Below are 24,811 nucleotides of genomic sequence, written 5' to 3'. Positions count from 1 at the left end.
CGTTTTTAAGCAATGCTCTTCCTACATATTTTTAACCGTGACCGTATGTAGAAAAATTTGTGTTGCTCTTTTTGCTTTCTTTAAAGTTTATTTATTTTCAAATGTAAACAGCATGGTTGATGAGACTGAGGGTATAAGTGGTAATATAACTCATAAATTTCATACTTTCTATCATCAAACGGAAGATTGCTGATTAAAAATAAGTTGTGTCAATATTTTTATGATAACCCCTGCTCCTTGATGTTGAATGGGAAGATTTCCGTACAGGGCCGTCTTAATAGTATGCCAGGACCCTGGGTTCAGAAATATTTCTGACCGCTATCTGAAATGGAAATGTTCTTTTCATTGCTATAATTTGCATGATTTTTATTTTATTTTGTAAATGTTAACTACTTACAACCAGGGTTTGTCAATGTTGATTATTTTTAATATGAAATAAAGTTGTCATTCTCTAAAAAAATTTTTTTTCTATAAATAGTAACCTTTGTCTAAACTGCGTTCATGTAAAAGACTTGAAAAATTGCAGTTATTTATAATCCATCGTTTCCAACCCAGTCAGTACTTTTTATAAACTCACTAGATACCAGGGTTTAAAAACAAAAGAGTTTTTTTTTAAAAAAAAAAACCAAACCGAGTGGGTTTTATTGGGCTATTTTGGGTTTTTTAAGATATATAACACTTTTTAGATTTAATGTTTAATTCAAAAGAGAACAAATTTAATAAAAGGAAAGCTTATACGAAAATAATAATTAAAACTATGAATTAAAACAAAGTTTTAATGTAGTGCCATCCTTTCATGCTGGTATTAATAAAAGACTCTTAAATTAATTTTTTCCCTAAGTAGAAATGAATCATAATATTGGGGATAGAGAAATATGCTGTATTATTTATTCTCTTAAATATTCATAAGTTATAGCTTCAATTTTTAGTTCCTAAAGCCTTTTGCAGACCAGAACTACTGTTTGCACAAAATTGTTAAATAACAATTTCTTAGTAGTTTTAAGAATTTCTTTTTAAAGTATTAGTTTGGATTTGAAAATTCCAGAATCAATATATTTAAGATAAATATGAAATCCCTTAAAATTTATCTATTTCTCTTTATTCTTTTTTAATCTATTTTGATTATTTTCATAAAAACCCCATTTGAGCTCAGGTTTTATTGTTTTTTTTTTCTCCAATAAAATCCGGGCTCAAATGGGTGTTTTTTAATGTTTTTTTTTCTCTGTGGATGGGTCAAAAACCCTGAAATATATTATTACAATGTTTTTATCTCTTCTTAAATATAACTTCTACACATTTAATTGCACCAAAATTCTGTTGATGTCAATATCCTGTTCACCAATATACCTGTCGAAGGCGAATTATTGTGCCATCAGAAACAACTGAGCGAAATTCATTATTTCATTAACTTCATAATATATCATATTCATAATTTTATTAACTTCAAGTATATGAAATTGTACAATATGTCAAATCAAATTGATGAACTCGTACTCTGAATATCTCTATTTCTTATAACTGGTTTTACAGGATTGCAGATAGCTTGGCCAAAGAATATATATTAGGAGAAGAAGGCGAGCTCTCATAGGGCCCCATGTAAAATTGTTCCGAAGGCAACAGTTACCTCCATCGAGGTGTGGAAGTATTGCTTGGAAAACAACCTGCCTAGTTACAGAGGGTCCCTCCGTCCATACCCCGTAAGCAACCCCATTCCTCTCCGCTCTTAACAAACACCTTTCACCGTGTCTTTCCTCCCTCGTGTAAACAGCTAATGAAAAGTGACTCAAATCCATAGAGTTGAGATAGTAGTATTCCCCGTATTTCAACTCTATGCTCAAACCCTGTCTGCTTTTGTTCTTTACAGACTTATATGGTTTTGAAAAAGGTTTACTTATTAAACAAGAAAAATATTTACTTGTGACGAATTCATTAAAAATAAATATAATTTATTATTTTAACACAGGCGTATAATTTAAATAGATATCGCTCACTTAAAGATGTCACTTTAAAGATTTCAAAAAATTTGTTGTTAAGCAAATTTAGAGATGCTATGATGGATGAAAGATGTGCGCATGCGTCGGCTCAAAACCCTTTGACGATTTTCTTGTCATACAGAGAGACCTTGCTGGCCCCTCTTCGGAGAAGCTAAACTTCTACGTATCGGAGAAGCTAAACTTCTTCTCACATTATATATTCTTTGGCTTGGCTATGGGTAATCCATTTTGTTCCAGACAAAATGATATCTACATGCATTATTTTGAACTCCAATAGTTTGAATTCTATTACTTTTTTGCTGATGTCTGTTTTGTTTTATTGAATGAAAATCAATCAACGATTAAGGAAACTCAAGACTCTAAATTCTTTGATCTGTGCATTCGATTCACAACTGAAAGAGAATCTGACAACCTTTTTGAATGAACTTCCTTGTAATCAGTAAAGATGGTTTTCAAGCCACTGTGTGTTGCACATCCTTTTTCAGTTATTCTGTGCCTCTTGTTGTCCACCCATTCAAAAAAATTACCACACCTTACCTTCTTCAGAGCTCTGATCCTCTCCTAATCTTTTTAAAGTGGGAAATCAATTACAATACACTCTCGATTCCTCTAACTTCGATATCTCTAAAACCTTGTACTGTCGAAAAAATATTTTCCCCCTCGGCATTGCATTTCCACCTATTGCTAATTTGAATTCTTATGCAGAAGAGTTTCTTCTCAAAACCTTGTTGTGTCAAATTTTTTTTGAAATAGAAATTGAATTTTGTTTTGGAAAAATCACAAAGTAAGTTTATTGTTCACCAATTCTTTTATATGTAATGCAAAATCATTTTTGTCTTACTTTTAGAAATAAAATTATCATTGTTTTATTTAGACTTATAGTCTACTATCATTACAAACATATTTCTACTTTTTAGAATACATTTAGTTCTGAACTTGTTATCTCGAAAACTTGCTATCTCGAAACTTTTTTAACGTCCCTTCAACTTTGAGATATCCAGAGTATACTGTACATTAAAACTATCATCCAATTTTAAGGGTTTCCGCCTTAGATTATTGATAAAATTGTCTGAACAATAATTTACAATAATTCTGTCCAATAATTCTAAACATGAATATTTTGAATTTAAAAAAAAGTAATTTGGTTGTGCTCCAACTATTTTTTCATAGTTTTTTCTTTCGGATATAAAAATTCCTTAAAATCCAAGTTAACAAAATTGATTCCTTGAATACTCTGATTTGATCTCTTCAATAATTGGGGAATCTGATAAGCACTTAAATATTATCTCAAAGAAAAAAATCAAATACTCTAAAGGGATAATTTCTGTATCGTGATCTGTTGTGCCAACTGCAATTGCCAAAGTGCCAAATAGACTTTAAACTTGCAGAAAATTTTTTATAAAAAAAACATGTAGATGTTTGCCTGAGGGTGAAAGCGAGTTATACCTTTTGAGTTGCTCCCTTTTCAAGATTTTTTTTTTTTTTAAAGTTTCTCACAGACCACTGTCGCGCAAGTTGCTTAAGACAAGACTTGTATTCATATTTTTTATATATTTTCTGAAACTACTTTTAAACAAGAGCATTAGAAATTTTAGCATCAGCGAAGATTTGGCAATTATTCTGCCACAGATCGCTATAAGGAAATCTCCCTACTCTAAAAACTCTGTTTATTACTTCTGATTAAAAATTCTGTTGTTTATTACTTCTGACTTCTATTTTAATAAGTAAGTTTGTATTTATACTAAGTGTCTAATTATTATTTGAATTGACAAATTTTATGTTTTCAATAGGTTTCTGTCAATATGTTTCTTCTACTACTTGTTTTCCTTTCTTGGGAACTCAAATTTTCCTCTGCTAGCATCACGAGTCACTCTAATAAACTTGCCAAGCTTGCTCACAAAAGTTATTATGAAAATCCTGGAGCATGTTTCCAGAAAGCTACCTGTGTTCCTTTTCAGAATTTAACTTGTTTTGGTACACCATTACCATATTCCCATACTTCCATAGATCTTGCAGAGGATTCTGATTCACGTTTGGAGATTTTTGTAAGTTTATGGCAAAATACATGGCTCAAAACTTTATTTATATGATTTTTGGTTACTTTGGGATTATTTCATCAACCTGTCTATGTTCGGAAAATTGCGCAAATCCTTTGGCGCCATCATAATGAAAGGCAATTTCCTAAATAAACATTCTAAGCACATTAAATTTATCAAATAATAATAACGAAGAAGTGTAGGTGTAAAAATATGTGATAAAAAAGTTAATGAAAAGAAACGCAACGCAGTAAAAACCTCTATTTTTTTAATAATTTTTTTTAAAAATAATTTTTGATATTATTTTATAAATTTTTTTTTTAAATAATTTACACACATTTCCTTAGAAGGAATAATGCCATACTCTTTAAAATATGCTACTGCACTCTCTTTGGTGCTAGGCAAAAGTTCTAATCATTTTGCGGCAGAGTAAAATAAACAGTATATTTCAACACGCTAATGAAAACTAACTCGCATAGTCAAGGATTACATAGTAATTATGATAAAATGTGCAGTAATCGGTGCAGAAGCTATCCATTGGTGATAATATTGGGGTTTGGTGAAAATGGTCGACACGATAATCCTAAAGTACGAAAATGGTCAATTGGATAAGTATAGATTTTTGCTTTGATTGTGAAAATTTATGTAGTATTAAAAACAATTTAAAAACTCATTGGAAGAAAGTGCCTAGTGAAATTTTTACATAATTTAGAAATTTTTCTCTGTAAAATTTATCAGAAATCTATTTACAAAATATCTTTTCTCATAGAACCACTTTATTTAAAGATAGGGCAGAAAGGGGAAAAAAAAATCTTAATTTCTAACTATGAAAATATAAAGCTTTAAGATTGACGCATGGTACCTTTTATTACTGAGCTCTTAAACTATAGTTTCACCTAATAGTTGATTGTTAAAATTAGCATTAATGTTATACAACATTTCATTTAAATTTTTTTTTTTAAAAATTGTGTGTTTGAGTTTTTCTTATTTTTCCTTACATTCTCAGTTTGATATAACTTTTTCAATTTCTCACTCATAGATCCAGATTTTGATTATCTCTGATGTCTTTTTTTCTTCTTCTTCCAAATAGCAATTTATTACGAAATTATTAATTTTATTGGAAGAAAAATAACTATAAACTTACAGGGATCAAAATTAATGGTGATTCAGGATTCCTACAGAATTTTGAATCATCATCAATTAACAATATCAATTATCACTGGTATGCTCCAGAGCAGTAACCAATTACTGTCAATCAAATGTAAAAACTTCCTGATTTGGTTTGATAGCAGTTCTGTCACAAAATAGTACAATTCATCATAATTGTGAATACTTTTTATGCTTTCTCTGTGATTTTTCACTTAATGTTAATAAAAGTTTATATAAAGCTTCTTTTGCATTTTTAGTTATTTCATTTTCTTTAATATTGTCTTTGTTTTATAAATTTTTAATTTAAGAGTTAAACATGGGAAATCTCATTAAGACATAGAAGCAGACCAGTGAAAATGAGCACAGATTAACTTTGTACAAGATATAATTTCTACTCCCTTTACATTTAATAGCAAATTTTTGTTATTTTATAAGACTGGCTCTATTCATTTTTTTAATATTGTTTTTAACTAATAATGTCTCATTTATTAACAATGAATAAATATTTATAATCAATTGGTAAATTCAAAGTCTAGTATCATGAAATCAACTGAATCAATACATTTTGCTTTCTTTGTTTTAAAATATTTTTAGCTATTTTCTTTTAATCAAGTGTTATTTTTCTCTCTCGTGCGATATTTTAATTACTTTACAACTTTTTATAGGATAATCTTGCTTTCTGGCAAGGATTGCAAGCAGTTCCAAGATGTTGGGCAGTTGTTCAACCTCTTTTGTGTGCCGTTTACATGCCAAAGTGTGAGAACGAATCTCTTTTTCTTCCTTCCCAGGAGATGTGTCGCATCACACGAGGTCCTTGCAAATTGGTTGATCTGGAGCAAGGTTGGCCACCATTTTTGAAGTGTGAAAATAAGAAGTCATTTCCTCCTCATTGTCGGGTATAAACAATTGCCTTTATTTAAAATTAAATTTGTGAACAAAATATTAATTTAATTATTCTTTTTCACTGGTTTAACTTTTTCCTTTTATTTACATAGATATAGGAATTAATTCTGTAAACATCCTAAACTTGTAAATTTATTTTTTATACAAATAATACTGGTTACTATAATAATAAATTTACTAGAAGGAAAAATTAAGTTTTTTCTGCTCTCTATCTGATAGAAAAGTTGAAACAAAATGTTATTTCTCAGAAAATATTTAGTATTAATTTAAATTCGAAATAACATGTTTATTTTCAGCAGAGTTCTCCCTGGGAGTAAAAAAGGGCCGGGCATTTCCTCACAGAATAGGGCACTTTAAATTTTGAAAGAGTGCTCACTTAACACTGTAAAAATTTGTCAAATGTTTTATATTATGTAATAACAAAATGTTATCCTCAACAATTTTTAAATTACCCTCTGATACTATTTTTTGTATATATTTCAAAAAGGAACTCTCACTTATTATCAAAACAAGAGAAAAATGTGTAGTTCATTTAAAAAAAAATTAAGACATGATAAAACAGAATCACTGCTCAATTTTTTTTTCAAAAAAAGTAAACTAAAAAGGGAATGATTATTGATAAGCAACTTGAAAGCTTTTTTCTGTAATTCAAACTGAATATTATGACAAAATAAATATTTAAAAATGCTTTTTTTAAAAGAAAAAATTGTTTAAAAACTAATTTTAAAATCACTTAAAAAATTCATCAATATACCCCCCCCCCTAAAAAGTGAAACTTTTAAAAATTTAACCAGTTGAAAATAATCCTGACAAAATAAATATCTGTAATAGTAATCAGAATTAAACCTTTAAACAAAAATAATTTTACCATTGTGTAATTATTATTTAAATAGTTTGTTAATTTTTTTAAATTGGAATAAGAATAAAAGTTCAATGTTTTTAAGGGGAGGATGGACCGCCCTTCTAAAAACACTTAGGGAGAACACTGTTTTAAGTGTTTAGTATTAAATTTTAGTTTTTAAATTGTATTATGTTTTTAAATATTTACTTAAAAGTTTTTTCATTTGTTTTACATTTTTGACTCAAATACATACTTGGTTTTGCTCTAGATTTTGTTTAAATATTTTCTCTGTAGAACCCACTGCAAGAAATAAAATTTAACATCACCTCCAAATGCATGCCACCTTTAATCGAGACTGATAATCCTGTTAAATGGGTGTACAATATTGAAGGTTGTGGAGTGCCATGCCAGAATCCTTTGTACACGGAAAAAGAACATGCCTATCTACACAAATGGCTGTCTATTTATTCTTCAGTAAGCTTTGCAATCACCCTCTTTAATGTGGTAAGTAATTCTTACTTACAACTGTGGATAAATGTGACCATAGAATAAAGTATTGCTTAGAAATAAAAATGTTTAAGTAATTTACTAATAATTGTTACTGAGAATAACCGAAATTTGTGGTTGTTGACTTCCACCGTTGGACCACATAGTTGCTTTGGTAAATGTTCAAAATATATACTAGGTCTAGTTAAGAGGACGCCATACCACGGTAGAAACATTTCACCGCAAAATTTGATTTCACCTCCATTGCTAATTTCAAAGAAAGAAAAAGTGTGATCAGGCAACCCTAAAGTTTCAATCGCTGAAAAAAAATTCAAAATATCAAAATGCAAGCAAATTATCGGAAGAGAACTTCTCCATTGCTCAATCTGAAATTATCTTCTCATAATTTATATTCATTTGAATATTTTAAATGTTCTCTTTAGTATTTAAAACTTCATGACTAACTCTTGGTTTGTCTGAACTCACTTTTTCTATACTTTACATTAGTTATGGAGGTGAATGAGAATTTGTGACAAAAAGTTTCTTCTGTAGTACATCGTCCTCTTAAGTGCCACTACTTGGTAAGCATTTGCCCCTTATAACCTACACTGATATTTATTTAAGTTTCAATGACACTGCCCCGTATGCCTTACATAAATTTTTTTCTAAGGTCAAGTGCCATTGCCCAGTATGCATTTAACCGGTACTCCGAACACTGATTTTTCTCCTAACCTATTCTCTGCAGATATTAAAATATTGAATAAATATAATTATATTTACGAATAAATTCATATCAAATCGGATATAACAAATATTTTAGACATTCATCAAAGCGACTATGTGATTGTTGACATTTACCAGTGAAAGTTCACATTCTCTTGATTTTGGTCATTCACGGTAACATAATGGTTATGAATTGTTGCTGTTTAGGAAATTATAATTATTTGCGATGAACAGAGCTTTTCTATTCTCAAGAAAATTAATTCATGAAAATTGATTCGCTTCTATTTTTGTTTGAGTTTTGCTAAGTTCAAATGATTAAAATCAAATGTTAAATTTAAAAACAACCTGTTTTATAGTTGTTTGAAAGAGTTAAAATGATACTTTGGGATTATCCTGTCGACCTGTCAAAGCTCTAAAAAAATCACAAATCCTTTGGCACCATCATAATGAAAAGCAATTTTCAAAATAAATTCTAAACTCATTAAATTTATCAAATAATAAAAAAAAAAGAACCCAAAAAAGGTTAAGTGTAAAAATATATAATTAAAAAGTGTAGTAAAGAGAATCAAAACAAAGTAAAAAAATGCTAAAATTTGATGAAACAAAATAAAAAATGATAAAACAAAGTAATAAAATTTGCGGTTCTTAGCGCAAAAGCTTCTTTTAACGATAATATTGGGTTTAGCGAAAATGGTCGTCGGGATAATCCCAAAGTATGAAAATGGTCAAAGGTATAATCTCAAAGTACGAAAATGGTCGACGGGATAATCCTAAAGTACGGAAATAGTCAATGTTGCAATTCCAAGATACCAAAAAAAGTTCTTGAATATTAATTGAGAGAAGTTCCTCAGAAATGCAACTAAACATCAAAGTTGAGCATTTTGATTTGGTCTTAATTAGAACTCAGGCATTTCTTGCCCAACTCTATGTGTCACATAACTTTCTATTAATTATTTTTTTATTAGAATAGTTCTTTTTAGATAATCAGCATAATATTTTCGTTATTAGTAAGTTTTTTTATACTAAATATGATTTTTTTTCAGATAACTTTTTTTATAAATTGGCAGTCAACTGACAAGTATCCTCAGAAAATCTATTTCTATTTGAATTTTTGCTGGACTATCGTGTCCTTTGGAATTTTGCTTCAGTTTTTTGGAGGGACGAGAGAAAATATAATTTGTGCTGAGGATGGTACAGTTCAACAAGAACAGCCTAAGTAAATTTTAGTTTTTGGTTTAAAAAAAAAAAAGATTATTGTAATATGTGATTTTCTTTTGACATATTTTCTTTGTTTTCTTTTTTAGGTCTTTTAATATGTGTGCTTTACAGTTTTTTCTGATATATTCTTTCTCAATGGCTGCTTGTTTTTGGTTTGTCATTTTAACGTATGCTTGGTATGCTACAGTTTCTGAAAAGTCTGCTCGATTGAAATTGGATAAAAGAACCTTCTATGTTCACTTGTGTGCTTGGTTAATACCATTTTTCCTTACAGTGGCAATATTTTCTACCAATGCTGTAAGACTACAATTTTTTTATTATTTTTAAATAGAATAAATATTTTCATTACCATTTAAATTTTAATTTAATGAAATCTTACCCTCTTCGCACTTGTAGTAAGCATCATACATTTTTTTTAGAAAAAAAAAATATGTGCCTAACACTTCTTTGTTAATAATACTTAATACTTCCGATTTAAGCTTATAATGAAAGATAAATTAGTAGACACTGTTGTTTCTATTATTAGATATAACATTGTCATTGTTAGTTTTTTCGATGGCTGTATAGTTGGTACATTCATAAATTTTTATAAATTCCAAAAAAAAAAAGAAATATTTGGGCATGTAAAGGTTTTATTTGAACTTTTGTTTTGTTGATTAACATGAGTGCCCAAGCATGTTAAAAATTTGAGAGTTTTTGAGCTCTGTGTCTTTGCATTACTGCTAAGCATTAAGAAAATCTCATTTATTGTAATTAATTCTACGTTTTTCTTTTTTAAATTAACTTAAAAAGAATTAACACAATTTGATGTTTATTATGAATTGAAAATATTCCAGGCAATTATTTAAATTTATAGTTATTAGTGTGATAAATTTTTTATATTTGATAGATAATAAAAATCCCTAATATTTCCCAATTCTAAAATATTTTAGATATCATGCAATAATTAACATGAAATTTATATTTCATTCTACTTGATTTTTCACTTTTATGTTGGCTATGAAATAATATTGTAAAGTAAAAATAAAGGTTCCGTTTATTTTCTAATCTTATTATTAATAATGTCCTAGGTTGATAGTGATTCCATGAGTGGAATTTGCTTTGTTGGTTATTCCAATGCTGATCTTCGCAAGGGTTATGTTCTTGCCCCAGTGTGCTTTACCTTTGTTGTTGGAGGATGCTTCTTAGCATTAAGTAAGTTGTTTTTGTGTTGCTTAATGCTTTCTTAAGTTGCATTATTTATTTTGTGTTGTGCTATGTATTATTATGTTGCGTCTCAAATTAAAAAATTAGTTAAAGAAAATGGGCACTGTTAGAAATGTAACATTTGCTTCATTTTTGCTTAGGAAACTGGCAATTATTCTTATTAAGTTTAAATATTAGTTACAAAATTTGTCAACAAATGATGCTTTTGACTAGAAAAACAATTGAACAAAACCATTCACATCAAGACAATTGCTCTGATTTTCTGTGATTAACAGACAGTCAATCTTGGTTGCTCGGATTTTTGTATTATTCTTGATGGCGAAACTTCGTAATTATGACATACCTATGTCAAAATTACGTTGTAGGATTGTTTTTTGTTTTGTTTTTTCATTTAAGCTTGTGTGTCATTGTAAAATTTGAAACTTTTGGAAAACTTAGTGGAAATGTTTTTAAATAATGATATGGAAAACTTTTGCAAGGTTCCCACTGTCCTTAAAAGCTGCTTAATTTTTATTTTGGAGAATAAGGGCCCTTAAAAGTACTTAATTTTGGAACAAGGTTTTTAAAAGTCCTTAATTTTTCATCACTACTTGATGGGAATAATTTTTTCAGTCTTACGAAATATTTTTAAAAAAGTCGTTCTTTTATCACCTTGAATGAGACCATGCATCGAGGGTAAGAGCATTTTAGAAAGACAGAAAGGGATGTGTGTGAATGAGGAACAGGCATAGGAAAAAAAGCACGTCCTTTCATTAATCTATTGGCTCTATCGTTAATATATTCTTCCTTTTGCCTAGAATGATATGAGGAGAGTGGAGCATTTTAAAGGAAAATAATACAATGGGGACAAGGGAGATACTGCACATGCAAAATATCATGCTTTTTTTGGGGGGGGGGGCAGTTCTAAGGTACCTAAGAAGATACACACTGACCTTCAAAAACAACAGAATTCAAGAAATTTAGTTCTACTAGTAACGCATCTGTTTATAGGAACATAGTAAATCTCTAAAAAAGAAGTATAAAAAAAAAAAAATTTTGAGCTTGAATCCATAACAAAAACTATTTCTAAAAATCTTGAAGAATTAAATAAATTTGTATAACATTTCAATGTGTAATAAGTAAACGTAAATTTATAGAAAGCAGTAGCATTTTTTAAAATTCAAGATTGCACTAGAAATTAAACAGATCTGTAATAAACAGAGTTTTAAACATCCCAGCCCACCTAGGTTTATCATCAAAAACTTGCAGCTTATCAGGGTTTAGATGAAAACCCCAGTTTTTTCCAAAACTACTTAGCATTTTTATTACTAAGTACTAAATAAGAATGTATGATTTGCTTCTAACAAGAAAGTTAAATATTTGGTAACTATATATAACTTGTTTTGTTGATATTAGATTGCTATGCTATTATTTTTCCTAAGGATAAGCAAATTGTTACATAAAAATTTAAATCTACTCAATTAAAGATCCCAAATTTTTTGTTACTAATGTCTATTAGAATAAAATTCAAACTTAGATTTTAATAATTATTTTATTCAGCTAACATTGAAACTTAATATACTGTTTTTTTTTTCTTTTTAAATTTCTATTCAATTTATGGTTTTGAAATTAGTTTGTTTTTCGGCATATTGCTTAGTAATATTATGTACAGTTAATTCCTAATAACAGTTTTTGCTGGTAATAATTTTATGTAAAACTCATCATAAGAGTAAGTATGACACATTTGCTGCTTAGTAATAATTTCAGAATGGTTAAATTATATACCGTTTTCAATACGTTCTTCATAAAATTTTTCGATGTTTTTTTACAAAATGTTACCTGATAAGGTGATATTACAGGATTACTTTATAATTAAAGAATATCACTTTCAGTTTCAAATTTTAAATTTGCTATAAAAATTAAATATCAAATTATAATAATACTGGAGAATAATATTAAGAATGATAACGAAATATTACAAGTATATATCTATAAATGATGAAGATATAAATAATTTATCAGTATTTGTTAATTAAGGAATTTCACCAATTTTCTGCCCATAGGAATGAGTTGATACCTTTGAAAAAACGTTTTAGACCCTTTTATTTATATGTTTCACCGACAACTAATATAAAAATCATATTTGTTTCAAAATTATAAATCTTCTCAAGTATAATTGTATTTTTATTCTTAAAAAATTTTCATAAAAATATTTAGCGCAAAAATTAAAAAAGAAAAAAAATTATTTTAAGTCTAATAAAAAAAAAGTGGAATGATTTAAGGTGTTTAGATATTAGTGTGGCCTCTTATTACTTGAAATAGGACTTAATTTAACATGACGTAATTAAGAAAACTACTCTCATGCATAACTTTAATTCAACTTTTCAGTATTAATTCTTTTAATGTATATCCTTATAAATGAAACATTTTATTAATCGAAAATAAAGAATTTTTTTGGCATAACTGAATATTTAGCATGATTGGCACACAACTGAATATGAGGTGCGTTTCTAGCAAAGAAATATAAGAACTTGTCTTAATAATTTTTCAATGTTTTTCCTAGATTTACTCTTTTTTTTTTAATAATATGAAAAAAATTGCAAATCTTAATTTCTGCACTTAATTTTACAATTCACTTGCAATGAAATCATTAAAAATGAAATACAGTTTATTTTTATAGGTGTCACTTTTTAATCCTTAACAATCTGAAAATATTAAAAAAACACCAACCCGGGTTTGCAAAAATTACCTGATCCTACTTTGGCGAACCCTGTTAATTAATGCAATTATATCAGTACATGCGTTATAATAAAATTGTTTTTTATTTGTTGATGTTTTTAAGAACTGTCACTGGTGGTATATTCGATGATAAACAATCATCCTATTTTAAGGTCCTTAATTTTTCGAAGTCCTTAATTTTTTCAAAAAAAAGTTTGCTACTCATTTATCTGAAGACTACTCTCTGCAACAAATTGCTATCAATTATACTTCTTATTTTTTATTATTTGATTGAGTATTTGCTGAAAAAGTTTTTTAATTNAAAATAGGAAAGTGCTTTTATATAGATTAAAATCTCTACCATCCACTAGTAGGCCAGGTTCCACTATAGTTTTGAAGTGTAATCACCATCAGGTCCTATCTCACCAAAGTTTTTTTTCCACAATATTATACCAGGTTATTATACTACATTGTTGTTTTTAATTTTTTGCCTTTAATTTTAGCTTTATACAAGCTGATAAAAATAAGACTTTACAGTGAAGAAATTACCAATGAAGGTTATAAAGAAAAGATTTGCCGTATGATGTTTCAAGTGTGTAAGTAAATTAACTCACTTTACCTTATTATTGTTAAACCCTTTTTATTTTGTTTAATTTGCTTTTAAATTTTTGTTTGAAATGCATGTTGTTAGTTAATGAAAATTTTATTTTATTTTTAAATTTTCCCTTTTCCCCCCAATTTTTAGGTTTATCTGCTGTTTGTGTTGTGGGTGTGTTTTTAATTACTTTGTGTTGTCATGTATATGAGTTCAATTATCGTAATGTATGGAGTGAAAGTCTTAAAGATCATCTTGTGTGGGTATTTTTTTTTTAAATATTTGTTTATGTTATTTACTGTAATATGCACATATCAATTATAGGCATGGAATTCCTCCTTGTATCTTTAATTCTCTGTCTTTTTATTATTTTCCTGTTTTTTTAATTATTTTTAAAAAAACATAATTACATAGTAATTATGTTTTTTTAAAAGAACATAAGCGCGGTTAAAAATATATACATTAAAAAAACATAATTACAAATGTTAAAAAAACATAATTACATAGCTGCCTACTGTACTGGATTCTGCCAGTTTCTCCTGGTCTACTGGTTTAATAAAAATTCTCCTGGTTTTTTTATATTTTTGGAAAATTCCCTAAAATTGCGTAAGTTTTGTAAAAATCCCTATTGAAATAGCATTTTTGCCCAGATTGTTTGCTTGGATACTTAAATTTTTGATGAAGCGAGCCTCATTTATAGAAATCAGTTGAAAACTTTTTTTGTTCTAAAATCTTCAGATTTTTTTTTCAGAAGTAGCTTTTTAAATTAATTAAAAAGTCTTAACTATCTTTGATAAATTAAATGCCTATTACTATTCAAAATTATGAGTAAACATAATATAATTTTGAAGTTCATTTGATGTCAATCATAGCTGAAAAATATTGCAGGTTTTTCTATCTTGATGACTATTAAAATCCTTAAAATTCCCCATATGTAAAATATTTAGTACATTTATCATGAAATTTGTATTTTTTTGTAATATCTACTGTATTGTGTCCTATCCATGTTGGCAGCTATGTAGTTACTCCGCCACAGTAATTACACTTTTCAAAATGTAAAAAGCCTGATCAAATAGAACTTTAAATCAATTGGTGTTATAGAGATTAAGATTCTATATTTTGAAACGTGTCTTATTTAAAATCATTCACTATTTAATTTTTGTAAACTTGCAAGTTTTATCAATTAAATTGCTGTTTTATTTGGTTACTGTGTTATTAGATTACTGTTAACTTTACAATTACGTTTCTTTTTACATTTATATTAATGATTATAAATTCATTTAACAGTATAATCTGTTTTAAATAAATTTTCTAAGTTACTGTTATTAATTTATGTTTATTTGAATATTTTTCAAAGCAGTGATATCATAGATCAAACCTTTTGTTAATGTTAAAAAAGCTTACTATAAGCTTTTAAATATACTTCTCATCCCAATAAGAAGCATTAAAACAAAAGTATCATGTACTTTCTTTAAGCTATTAATTAAGTACTAAAATTAAGTACTTTAATTATAAGTATTTTTTTCTTTCTTTTTTTTTCTTTCTTTTTTTTCTTATTTATTTCTTTTTCTATCTTCTTAACAAGTGTAATATTTTGTTTGCATGTTTACTTAATTTAAAAAAAGTTTAAATTATTTATTTTTGTTAAAAAAATTAGTTAAAATTTATTTAAAAGTATTTAAATTACAAAAACTTTTTCTTGAATAGCTTATATATTTTAACTGAAAAATAAAATTTTATTGACAAATAATTTTTCTAAAAAAAATTAAAGTATAAAAGGTTAAATTTTTTAATTTTGAATTAAATATTTTTTATATTAATCATAATTTTTTATTTTACCTATTAAGAATTATAACTATAATTTAATAATACCAAGTGGGGTTAGAACTGCTGATCTTTCCATCGCTAAGTGGATAAGTCAACTGTTGCGCCACAAAAACATGCAAATCATCTGTGATCTGTTTTTTTTTTTTTTTTAAATTTATTTTATTCGTAATAAAAGTAAATATTTCGAACATCATATCTTGAACCTGGAGCTGTAGTTATTTCAAATTTTTACCACAGCCTATGTTTTTGACAATGCTCTTTAAACTTATCTTGGCTTCGTTTCAATAGGTGTTTTACAGATACATAATTTCCTTGTAAGAGTATCGATTTAAATTATAAACATATTGATGTGCGCATATTATTTTTTTATGTTACCAAATTTTCCTTGATTTTTAAATTTTTTTTCTTTAATTTTAGTATTATAGTTTTCTTTTTTTATATATTCTTAAGCCGAAAATAAATAAAAGGAATGCATGCTCTAATTTTCTTAACTGTGTAACTAGAGAATGAACTGTTAATTTAAGAACAGTTTTTAATGTTGAGAGAATTGTTAGACAACCTGTCTTATTTTTACTCATGTTAATGCTGATATGCGAATTATGTTTGCATATATATGAGAAAGTTTGTTTGAAGTATTTTTTTTAAATATTATTAACATTTTAAAGTTTCTTGGAAGCATTTAAAGTAGATTGTTGAAATAGCCCAGTTGTTAAGCAACAATGCAAAATTTTAATCAACTAAAACAAATTCAATAAACTTACATCAAAATTGTTTTGAGATATTTAAACTGAAAATTCTCATTAAAAAAAAGATGGGAAAAAAAAGGAATCACTGGGTAGATTACAAATTTATTGCATAAAACATATTGGACAGTATGTAGTCCTTTTATACAGGATGTTTTGAAATCACCAGTGGAAACATATAATTTTAGAATTTTTGTCTTAAGGGTAATAAAAAAATGATGCACAATGTTCAAAGTAAAGATTAAATATTATACTTGCAACTTAAATATTAGGTTCTGTTTATTTTATTTAAGAGTCGTAACCCAATGAATATTATTTAAATAGGTGCCTTGCTATGTATTCGGCTCAAGCTTATGTTATGGAAGATCCATCAATTCCTAGATGTGTTCTTAAGCATAAACCAAATGCCCACATGTATCATCTTCATATGCTGTGCATTCCAATCTTTGGTTTGATGATATCTCTATACATTCTGAATAGGTACACCTTGGAAACGTGGAAAAGTTTCTTCTATCGGTAATTCCTTCTTAATTTATTTTTCTCTTTAATTTTTATCTAATTTGATGGTTGCCAACTTTTCTTATTTTTCATAACAATTCCTGATTTTACACAAATCATGCAAGTAACGTCATTTTCATAATATGTTTCCAAATTCAAAACAATTTTACTGTGTATTGAAAGTATTTTCCAAATGGAAGAATCATGATAAATAATTCTAGAAATTCTTAAAGCATTGGGTGTAAGTAATTTTAAGCTTTCCAGACCACCTTTAATGGGCAATACTAAGAAATTTTGTGACTGGCTAGCGACTTTAACATTGGCTGTTTTTGAAAACAATCAGCCACTTTTTCAAAGATTGGAAATTCTAAACTATTAAAAAACAATTGATATTGTTAATGTTTATTTCTTTTGAAGCATTTCTCAATTACTATAGTAAATACTAAAGGGTTCATTTAAAATAATCTTTGCCTGAAATTCACCCCATCTGATTCGTTTTTTAAAAATCCTAAATTTTTTTTGATTAACATTTACAAACATTCTAAAACATTAATATGGTTGTAAATTAGTTATTTTTTTTAAAAAAAATAGCTATTTATTATGTGCAGCTTAAATACTAGTTAAATTTTTTATTTAAATTAATATTTTACTAAAAAAATTGCTTTATTACGTACAGTTTAATTTAAATACTATTTAAACATTTTAGTTGAAATCATTCTTTTGAAATTTTGCTCAATATCAGAGTTAGATTATGAAGGGAAAAAAATGAAACTACATTTATTGAAACACATTGTATTATAGAGATACGTAGTTTTAATAAACACGAAAAAAACTTTGAATTGTCATTTTTTCCCAATTGGTGCAATAGCCGAGCTATGTAGAAGAAAGATAAATTTAAAATATATAATGGAAAAAAGCATTGAGAGATTTTTTAATTGTTTGATCAATTGAATTGAGGAGTACTTATTTTGTAGAAAGTTTCTTATGAAAAAAAAGTTTTTATTTTTATCAATGAATGTGGAATGAAATATGAAATGAATGTAAATGTGCAGTGCAGGAATAAAAACACAGCTAAAACAGTATAAGTTCATACCCTTAACAAATTTTCAAGTGCTTTGCAAATTTAAAGTATTTCAACAATGTAAAATAATAATAAAAATTTGTTGTTTTTAAATTCGATACGGATGAGCATTTGGTTCTGTTGCATCCGAGCTATTTTATTTGTTTTGGTTTGATTTGTTAATAGGACTTTCAATAGCTATCAACTCTTCCGGTTTAACCGATAGATTTCCATTTTTTTTTTTTATCGAAACTTCTGCCTTCCGGTTTTTTATTTTAATCTTACGATTTTCCTCGATTTTGAAAAAAAATTTCCCCATTTTATTTAATACTTTTTACAACAGATACACGATCCAAATTTTTACCCGAACACATTTTTTAGAGCAGGAATCATATTCTTGCACCTTCTCTGCACGTGCTCGAACAAGGAGAAAAATCAAAGTTACAACGCAGAAGTTGAAACACACTCGGAAGCACAGCTGCGTTTCCGAATCTGATTGGCGGTGAGAACGCTCTCTAAATATTGATCGGGGAGAAAACGTTTCACTCGGCTATCAAACACAAAAGATTTTTTTTAAAAACTAATTCAGTTGACGGCATCTGGCAACGGAGCAAATGTTTACTATCGTGAAGAAATAACGTGCGTTTTTTTGCTTCTTAATCTACGTTTTTTCATCTTTTTAGTTTACGATTATTTTTGAATTTATCATGTCTAAAAAATCTTATTATTATCAGCATTATAAAGAGAGTTATTTGAAAGAGTTTTATTTCATTCAGAAATCTTCTAAAAGTTTAACTCATGCTTTTTGTGTTCCTTGCCGATCGGATTTTTCTATATCGCATGGTGGTCACAACGACATTTTTACTTTAGCTAAAACTAAAAAACACAAAGATAATTAGATCGCAGTTGAAAACAGTCAAAGCATTGATTTATTTGCAAAAAGTAACGCATCACACGAGAATGCCGTTACTAAAGCTGAATGTTTATTCACTGCATTCATTGTGAAACATTATTTACCACTCAGCTGTTCTGATCATGCAGGGCAATTATTCTGAAAAATGTTCCCAGATTCAAAAATTGCCAAAAGTTATGGATGCGCTAGAACTACAACATCGGCAATCATACGAGAAATTGCGTTGTTGGTAACTATGCTTCAGATATTGTAGAAAATCTTCCAGCTTCTGAAAAAGAGAAGTTTTTCAAATCTGTTGGGAAATACTTCTGCTCTGTATGAGATTAAAATTTCCTTTCGAAAATGAAATTTCGTGCTATGCAAGTGTTGCAGATCTTCAAAAGATTCAGGATGCTTCTTTTGCTGACATTAAATGTTTTATTCAAAGATTTCCCGTGATGTTAGCAAACACTGGTGAAGAGAAACATGTAATAATTGATAAATTGCAACAAGAACTGTACCAATTGCAAATTGAAAAAAGTTTCGAAGCAGTGAAAGAAGATAGAATGGACAGTCAATGGGTTTTTATTGGAGAACTGAAGAATGAAATGGGCCAATATAAATATAAAAGCATTTCTAAACTTATGTTATCTGTGTTATCTTTTTCACATTCAAATGCAGAATGTGAACGTGTGTTCAGTCAGGTTAAAAAAACAGGAACTCAGTTTAGGTCATCTCTTGTGATGAGATGCTAGAGAAAATATAAGCTGATTATTTTTGTAAAAATCAAAATTGCTACAATGTAACATTTGATGAAATTTTTTTAAAGAAAGCCAAATTGTGCACATATCAAAGTTTGAAAAATAATTAAAATTAATGTTCCTAAGTGTTCTTAATTGTCTTTAAATTTAATTGTGTTTTCTGGAGAAAAAATATGTTGACATTTTACAGCTTTTAATTTCTTCCTTTTTTTTGAAAACCAATGTTGGCAGCTATGGACTTTCCATTCATACATTTTCTGTCTTATTTGTCAGCCTTTGTGCCCCAGCTGAGGCAAATGCTACGACCATGAAGAAGCACAAGCTCATTGCCCAAGGTTTTCAAAATAGAAGAGAAATTAATCAAGGAAATTTTGCCTTCATCAGTGAAAATGCTGATCCACTTGGTGAGTGTGTTTGCTTAATATTCGATGCTTCCACTTCAGCTCTTCCGCTAACTAAATGAATATAAATCTTTTAGACATCAATAAAATTAAATTAAAACTGTGTTAGTTAAAATTTGAAGTCAAGTCAACTGATGAAAATGTGGTTCATGATTCACTTGAAAAATGTATAACTTAAAGCTCTGGAATATGTGAGAATCCGTAAATTCTGAACTTTTGAAAATTTAAGATATTTGAGTATTGATTTTAATATTACTGTATTTTCCAAAATAAAATGCTATTGCTCACAAATGATCACAAATAATGCATATGAAAAGGAATAACAAAAAGGGGAAAAACTATGGGTGTCTATATTTAGAATAATTGTTGAATATTGTGCAATTAACTTCATAATATTTTAAAAAATCTTGTCTTTCTTAAAACTTTTTGATTTATTTCAGAAAGTTAAAAAAAATTTGTAAAATTATGTAATTCCAAATGGGAATTTTTTTTTAACATTTTGAAAGGTTAAGTATATTTACTATTTTATTAACTAAAATATTTGCTGAATACAAATAAACAAATAAATTATCAAGCAAATAAGTTATTAAAAAAGTTAAATTCTTTTTCTTGACATTTTGAAGAAAATATAGAATGAGCAAAATTATGAACTGGACTCTTGATACTACCTGCTATCACTGATACTGAATACATTGACATACCTGTCAAAAAACGTCGATTTATCGGGAGATTTATCTTGAATATTCAAAGTGGTAGTAAGTTTTATGCTTTGACATTTTATTATTAATTTAATAAATTTGATTTAGAATTATTGAATTATATATTCCATGGCATTCGGGAAATCGTTCTTAATAAATTTGAGAAGCACATAAAGTTTACCTTAAGTTGTTAATTCACTTTTGCTTTAAATACTGTATAGTTCCAAGATAGCACCTATGTGTCGATAACATACTACATTGTGTGCTTAACAGGTGCTTACTGCCTGCTATTATTTTCTTAAATCTAACTTTTAACTTGCCATGAAGTTGATATTTTTTCTTCCCCCTAGGATTGCAAATGGACTTGAGTAGTGTGGCATCCCATGACATTTCTACCTCATGGGCAATGGCCTTTCCTCGTTTATTGATGCGAAGGAATGCTGTGACGCATGTCCCTCCCGGAATCATCCCAAGGCATTATTCATCTGCATCAGGTATATTAAAGATTTTTTCTTCTTCAGGCGAAAGCTATACTCCAGGGAAAAAAAAGTTTCATTGAAAATTCTCTTTCACCTTTATTAGTAATTTAAAGTATAGAGTTCACAATCTTTGAGTGAAGGGCCACTTGTACAGCTGGTTTACCAATAGAGGGTTTCATGCCCAAGTATTTAGACACATTGATGGTAATGTAATGGCAATTATAGTAGTGTTTATATGACCATTAAGGTTTTAGATAAATTATTTTTATCAGTCAACTTAGCAATATATTTGTAAGAAATAAATACTTTCAAATATCACACCAAAAAGTACCAAACTTGTGCTTTTCAAATGAAACATTTATTTTCCTTATCAAGAAGTTTATGGAAAAAGAATATAATGTTTGGAAAGATGTAATGTTTTTTTTTTAAATATCATCTCGTAATACAAAGGTTTATTTCGAAGTAAATTAACTGTAATAAATATTCTTAGTATAAGTAAATCAATATTTTATGGAACAAAGTTAATGCTTGAATGAAATTGAAATTGTATTAAAAATTTGTAGTAAAAGTTGTATTAAAAATTTTATTAAATTGTACAAAACCTCTAATAAAATAAACAGTTAAAGCACTTTTATCTCCAAGATTTGACAACACACAGCAATTAAAAAATAAATATCTAACTGTAATATTTCAAGGTTTTATTGATAATTATTTTTAATATTTGTCTAATTAACAACTGAAATTGTAAAATTTGCTGTAGTGAATATAATATTAGTAAAATTTTAAAATGTATAATTACATTGAAGACATATTGGATAAACGCAAATAAATATGAAACTTATGTTCATAATACTTTTGAATACTTAAAACAAAATCAACTATTTCTTTTTTTTTAAATAAATTCATATTTGTTATCAAAACTATGATTGGATGTTATAGTTTTTACCATTTTTGTAACTGTTTAGCATTATTCACTTAAAATTACACTACAATAACTTGTCTTGTACAGTTCAAGATATAACGGATAAAACTATTTTTAATTAAATTCTTCTTTTTTTTTAAAAATTAAATATGAACTTTAAAGATAAGGATTTCTATAAAATCACGCAATAGACTGAAGATTTTTGGAAAGTTTGCAGAAAAAGTTTTGACATTTGAAGATAATTTTGGACAGGGTACATACCATGGTTTTTACTGTGATTGAAAACTTTGTTAAACCTGGAAACAGTCCTTAAAATTATTTAAAATTCATATAAACTTTTGGACTCATTGTGATCAACTTGGACATACATTTATTTATACCAAAAAAATTACTATTTTTATATATTTTATAGTTTTATACATTGCCAATATATTAGGGTTGTGTTTGAATTAGTTAGAATATGCAATTAAATTGCTACTTAAATCACAACACTTTTTTATATATAAACACTATACAATCTATGGCATTATTTTGATAATCTCACATTCAACTGGATTTAACCAAACTGATCTCCGTCTATCGGTTCCAAGTACAATCGTGTTTCCATGCGTGAAAATTTAAATTTTTTTTTTCCCTGATTGTTTTTAAATATGTATTCTTATGTAGGTTTTAGGTTGCAAATTTGTCAAATAAAACCACCTTTATTTTTCTCCTTCATTTTTTAGATGTCAGTCGTTATATATCGATGGACTCCTTCAATCAACCTAATCCAGACTCTCTCAGCATGCAAATAAGTGAAAGAGATTTTCAAGAACAAGTTTCGAGACAAAGACGCAAAACCAGAAAAGAAAGGGAACGTTTCTTAAAAGCTAATCGTGTCGCACCATGGTACCCGGGAAGCAGACGTGGGAGCGATACTTCTCTTCAGAGCTCTTTATTGGCTGTTGCCAGAATGAATAAAATTCCTAAATCAACTAGTACGAGTGATTTGGGAGGAGGGCCTGTTATTGCCGAGACACCTTTGATATCTGCAGCTGTATTGCCACAGCCCAGGCACAGGAACCTCATTCAACCGGCTGCATTGAATCCACCTCCATTCATGCATGGAATGACGGATTTTTCCCACCGCCTGGATTGCCTTAATGCACCTTCTGCCGTGGGTAACTCCGTCGGCCAAAGATTCACTCCTGTTCCTATTGCTTCAGGTATGCCAACTCCGTTGCCTGGGATGATCAGACCACTATTTACACAAGGCTATGATGTGATGAATAACATTGCTTCAAACTTTATGGGCTACAATCCCATCAATGGTATGTATCAGAGATATCCGGGTGCTAGCAATTTCACTTTTCCCGCATACAGTTTACCTTATATGACTTACGCCGCTTATCAGAGCATAGACTCACTACCCAATCAGTATCAACCTAGTTTGATACCCCTACATCCGAGGGCTGATAGTGCCAGTGAGGAGCCTAGCTATTTTCCAATAGTTTTGTCGGACAGCGAGTATACAGACACGGGAATGCGTTCCTACGACGAATCTCAGGTGCTTACCACTCAGCGATTGATGCAAGAGCGCTTACAAGCTCAGTTACTAGCCAAAGCGCAAAAAGAGGAGGCAAAGGCAACAAAGCCAGTGCTGGAATCTCAAACCTGTGCCAAGACTCAGTTTTTGCAGAGGCTCAAAGCAGACGAGAGTGCGACGCAGACCTCTAGGCCGTGCTCGGGGAGGAAGTCTCACAACTCTGCCCCTCCGCCTTCTCCTGCCGTGTCTTTGGATGACGTGAACGAGGCTGAGTTTATTAATACTGAAAATGCCAATTCTGAAACGTTTAATTCTGAGACTGTTAACTCTGAAACGATAAACTCTGAAGAAGATAACGATGTTTTTGTTGACATGCCTGCAGGAGGCAGTTGACACCTTTGACAACCTTATTTTGATTTTATATTATTATTGTTTGTAATAAGTATGTTTTTTGATTTTCAAGTTCCAACATTCTTTTATGGTTTCGGTAACCAAAAGTTTTTCATATTACATTTTTTTTTAAAAAGTTTAATATTTTTCATGATTGGTAAGTTAAAATATCTTTTTATAACATCTTTAGAATTGAAATTTCTTGCCCTGGTATAACTGTTATCATATTTTATATGTCATATTTCCACTATGAATTTTTTTCTTTTGTGTATGATACATGACTGGACTATAAAAGTTGTGAAAATGCCATTTAAAACTTTTATTAAGAATTACCAGAAATTTTGGCTTGAATTTATAATCTCTGTTAATTGGCTATAATGATGTTATAACTGTTAAATATACTATTATGAATTATTTTTTACCCTATAAAGGTTCCTACTTTTGTTCCTACCAGTTTATCAGTCAGCAATTTTTGTGCTTTTTAGATTTATAACTGATTTTTGAAATAATTATTTCTTTTAATTACTACAGAGAAAGAACTTATGTGTGATGAAAATTAGTTTATTTTCTATAATAACATAGCTCAAAATTATAAAAATCATCTCTTTTTGGAGCTATAATACCATTCCTATTCATTTTAAAGTAGAATGAATTCCTGAATCAGAAAATGACCACCACTTTTTGAATTCATGCCTCCATGTTTTTTTAAAATAAAAGCATATAAAATAATATAATAAATTATATATAGCATATAAAATAAAAGCATA

At 28.4% G+C, this 24,811-nt stretch overlaps 1 protein-coding gene across 6 annotated transcripts; it reads left to right on the top strand.

Moving 5' to 3' along the window:
• smo (smoothened, frizzled class receptor) lies at nucleotides 1-24,171 on the top strand. 6 transcript variants are annotated; one of them, XM_016074155.2, is made up of 13 exons: nucleotides 1-140; nucleotides 3,785-4,039; nucleotides 5,845-6,075; nucleotides 7,218-7,427; nucleotides 9,176-9,348; nucleotides 9,437-9,647; nucleotides 10,421-10,544; nucleotides 13,757-13,849; nucleotides 13,999-14,107; nucleotides 16,743-16,934; nucleotides 19,903-20,033; nucleotides 21,079-21,222; nucleotides 22,855-24,171. In XM_016074155.2, exons 2-13 carry the CDS (start codon nucleotides 3,797-3,799, stop codon nucleotides 24,045-24,047), a joined length of 3,054 nt encoding a protein of 1,017 aa, XP_015929641.2. In that variant the 5' UTR covers nucleotides 1-140; nucleotides 3,785-3,796; the 3' UTR covers nucleotides 24,048-24,171.
• Nucleotides 24,172-24,811: the final 640 nt, after the last annotated feature.

Source organism: Parasteatoda tepidariorum, chromosome 5 (assembly GCF_043381705.1).
Source record: "Parasteatoda tepidariorum isolate YZ-2023 chromosome 5, CAS_Ptep_4.0, whole genome shotgun sequence".
In the NCBI taxonomy this organism is placed as follows: Eukaryota; Metazoa; Arthropoda; class Arachnida; order Araneae; family Theridiidae; genus Parasteatoda; species Parasteatoda tepidariorum.
This window is presented reverse-complemented; position numbering and strand designations above follow the sequence as displayed.

Coding starts and splice junctions, on each gene's coding strand:
- smo (XM_016074153.3), top strand. CDS start 241: ATGTTGAATGGGAAGATTTCCGTACAGGGCCGTCTTAATAGTATGCCA. Junction 9,349..9,436: donor GTTCAACAAGAACAGCCTAA/GTAAATTTTAGT, acceptor TTTCTTTTTTAG/GTCTTTTAATATGTGTGCTT. Junction 9,648..10,420: donor CAATATTTTCTACCAATGCT/GTAAGACTACAA, acceptor ATAATGTCCTAG/GTTGATAGTGATTCCATGAG.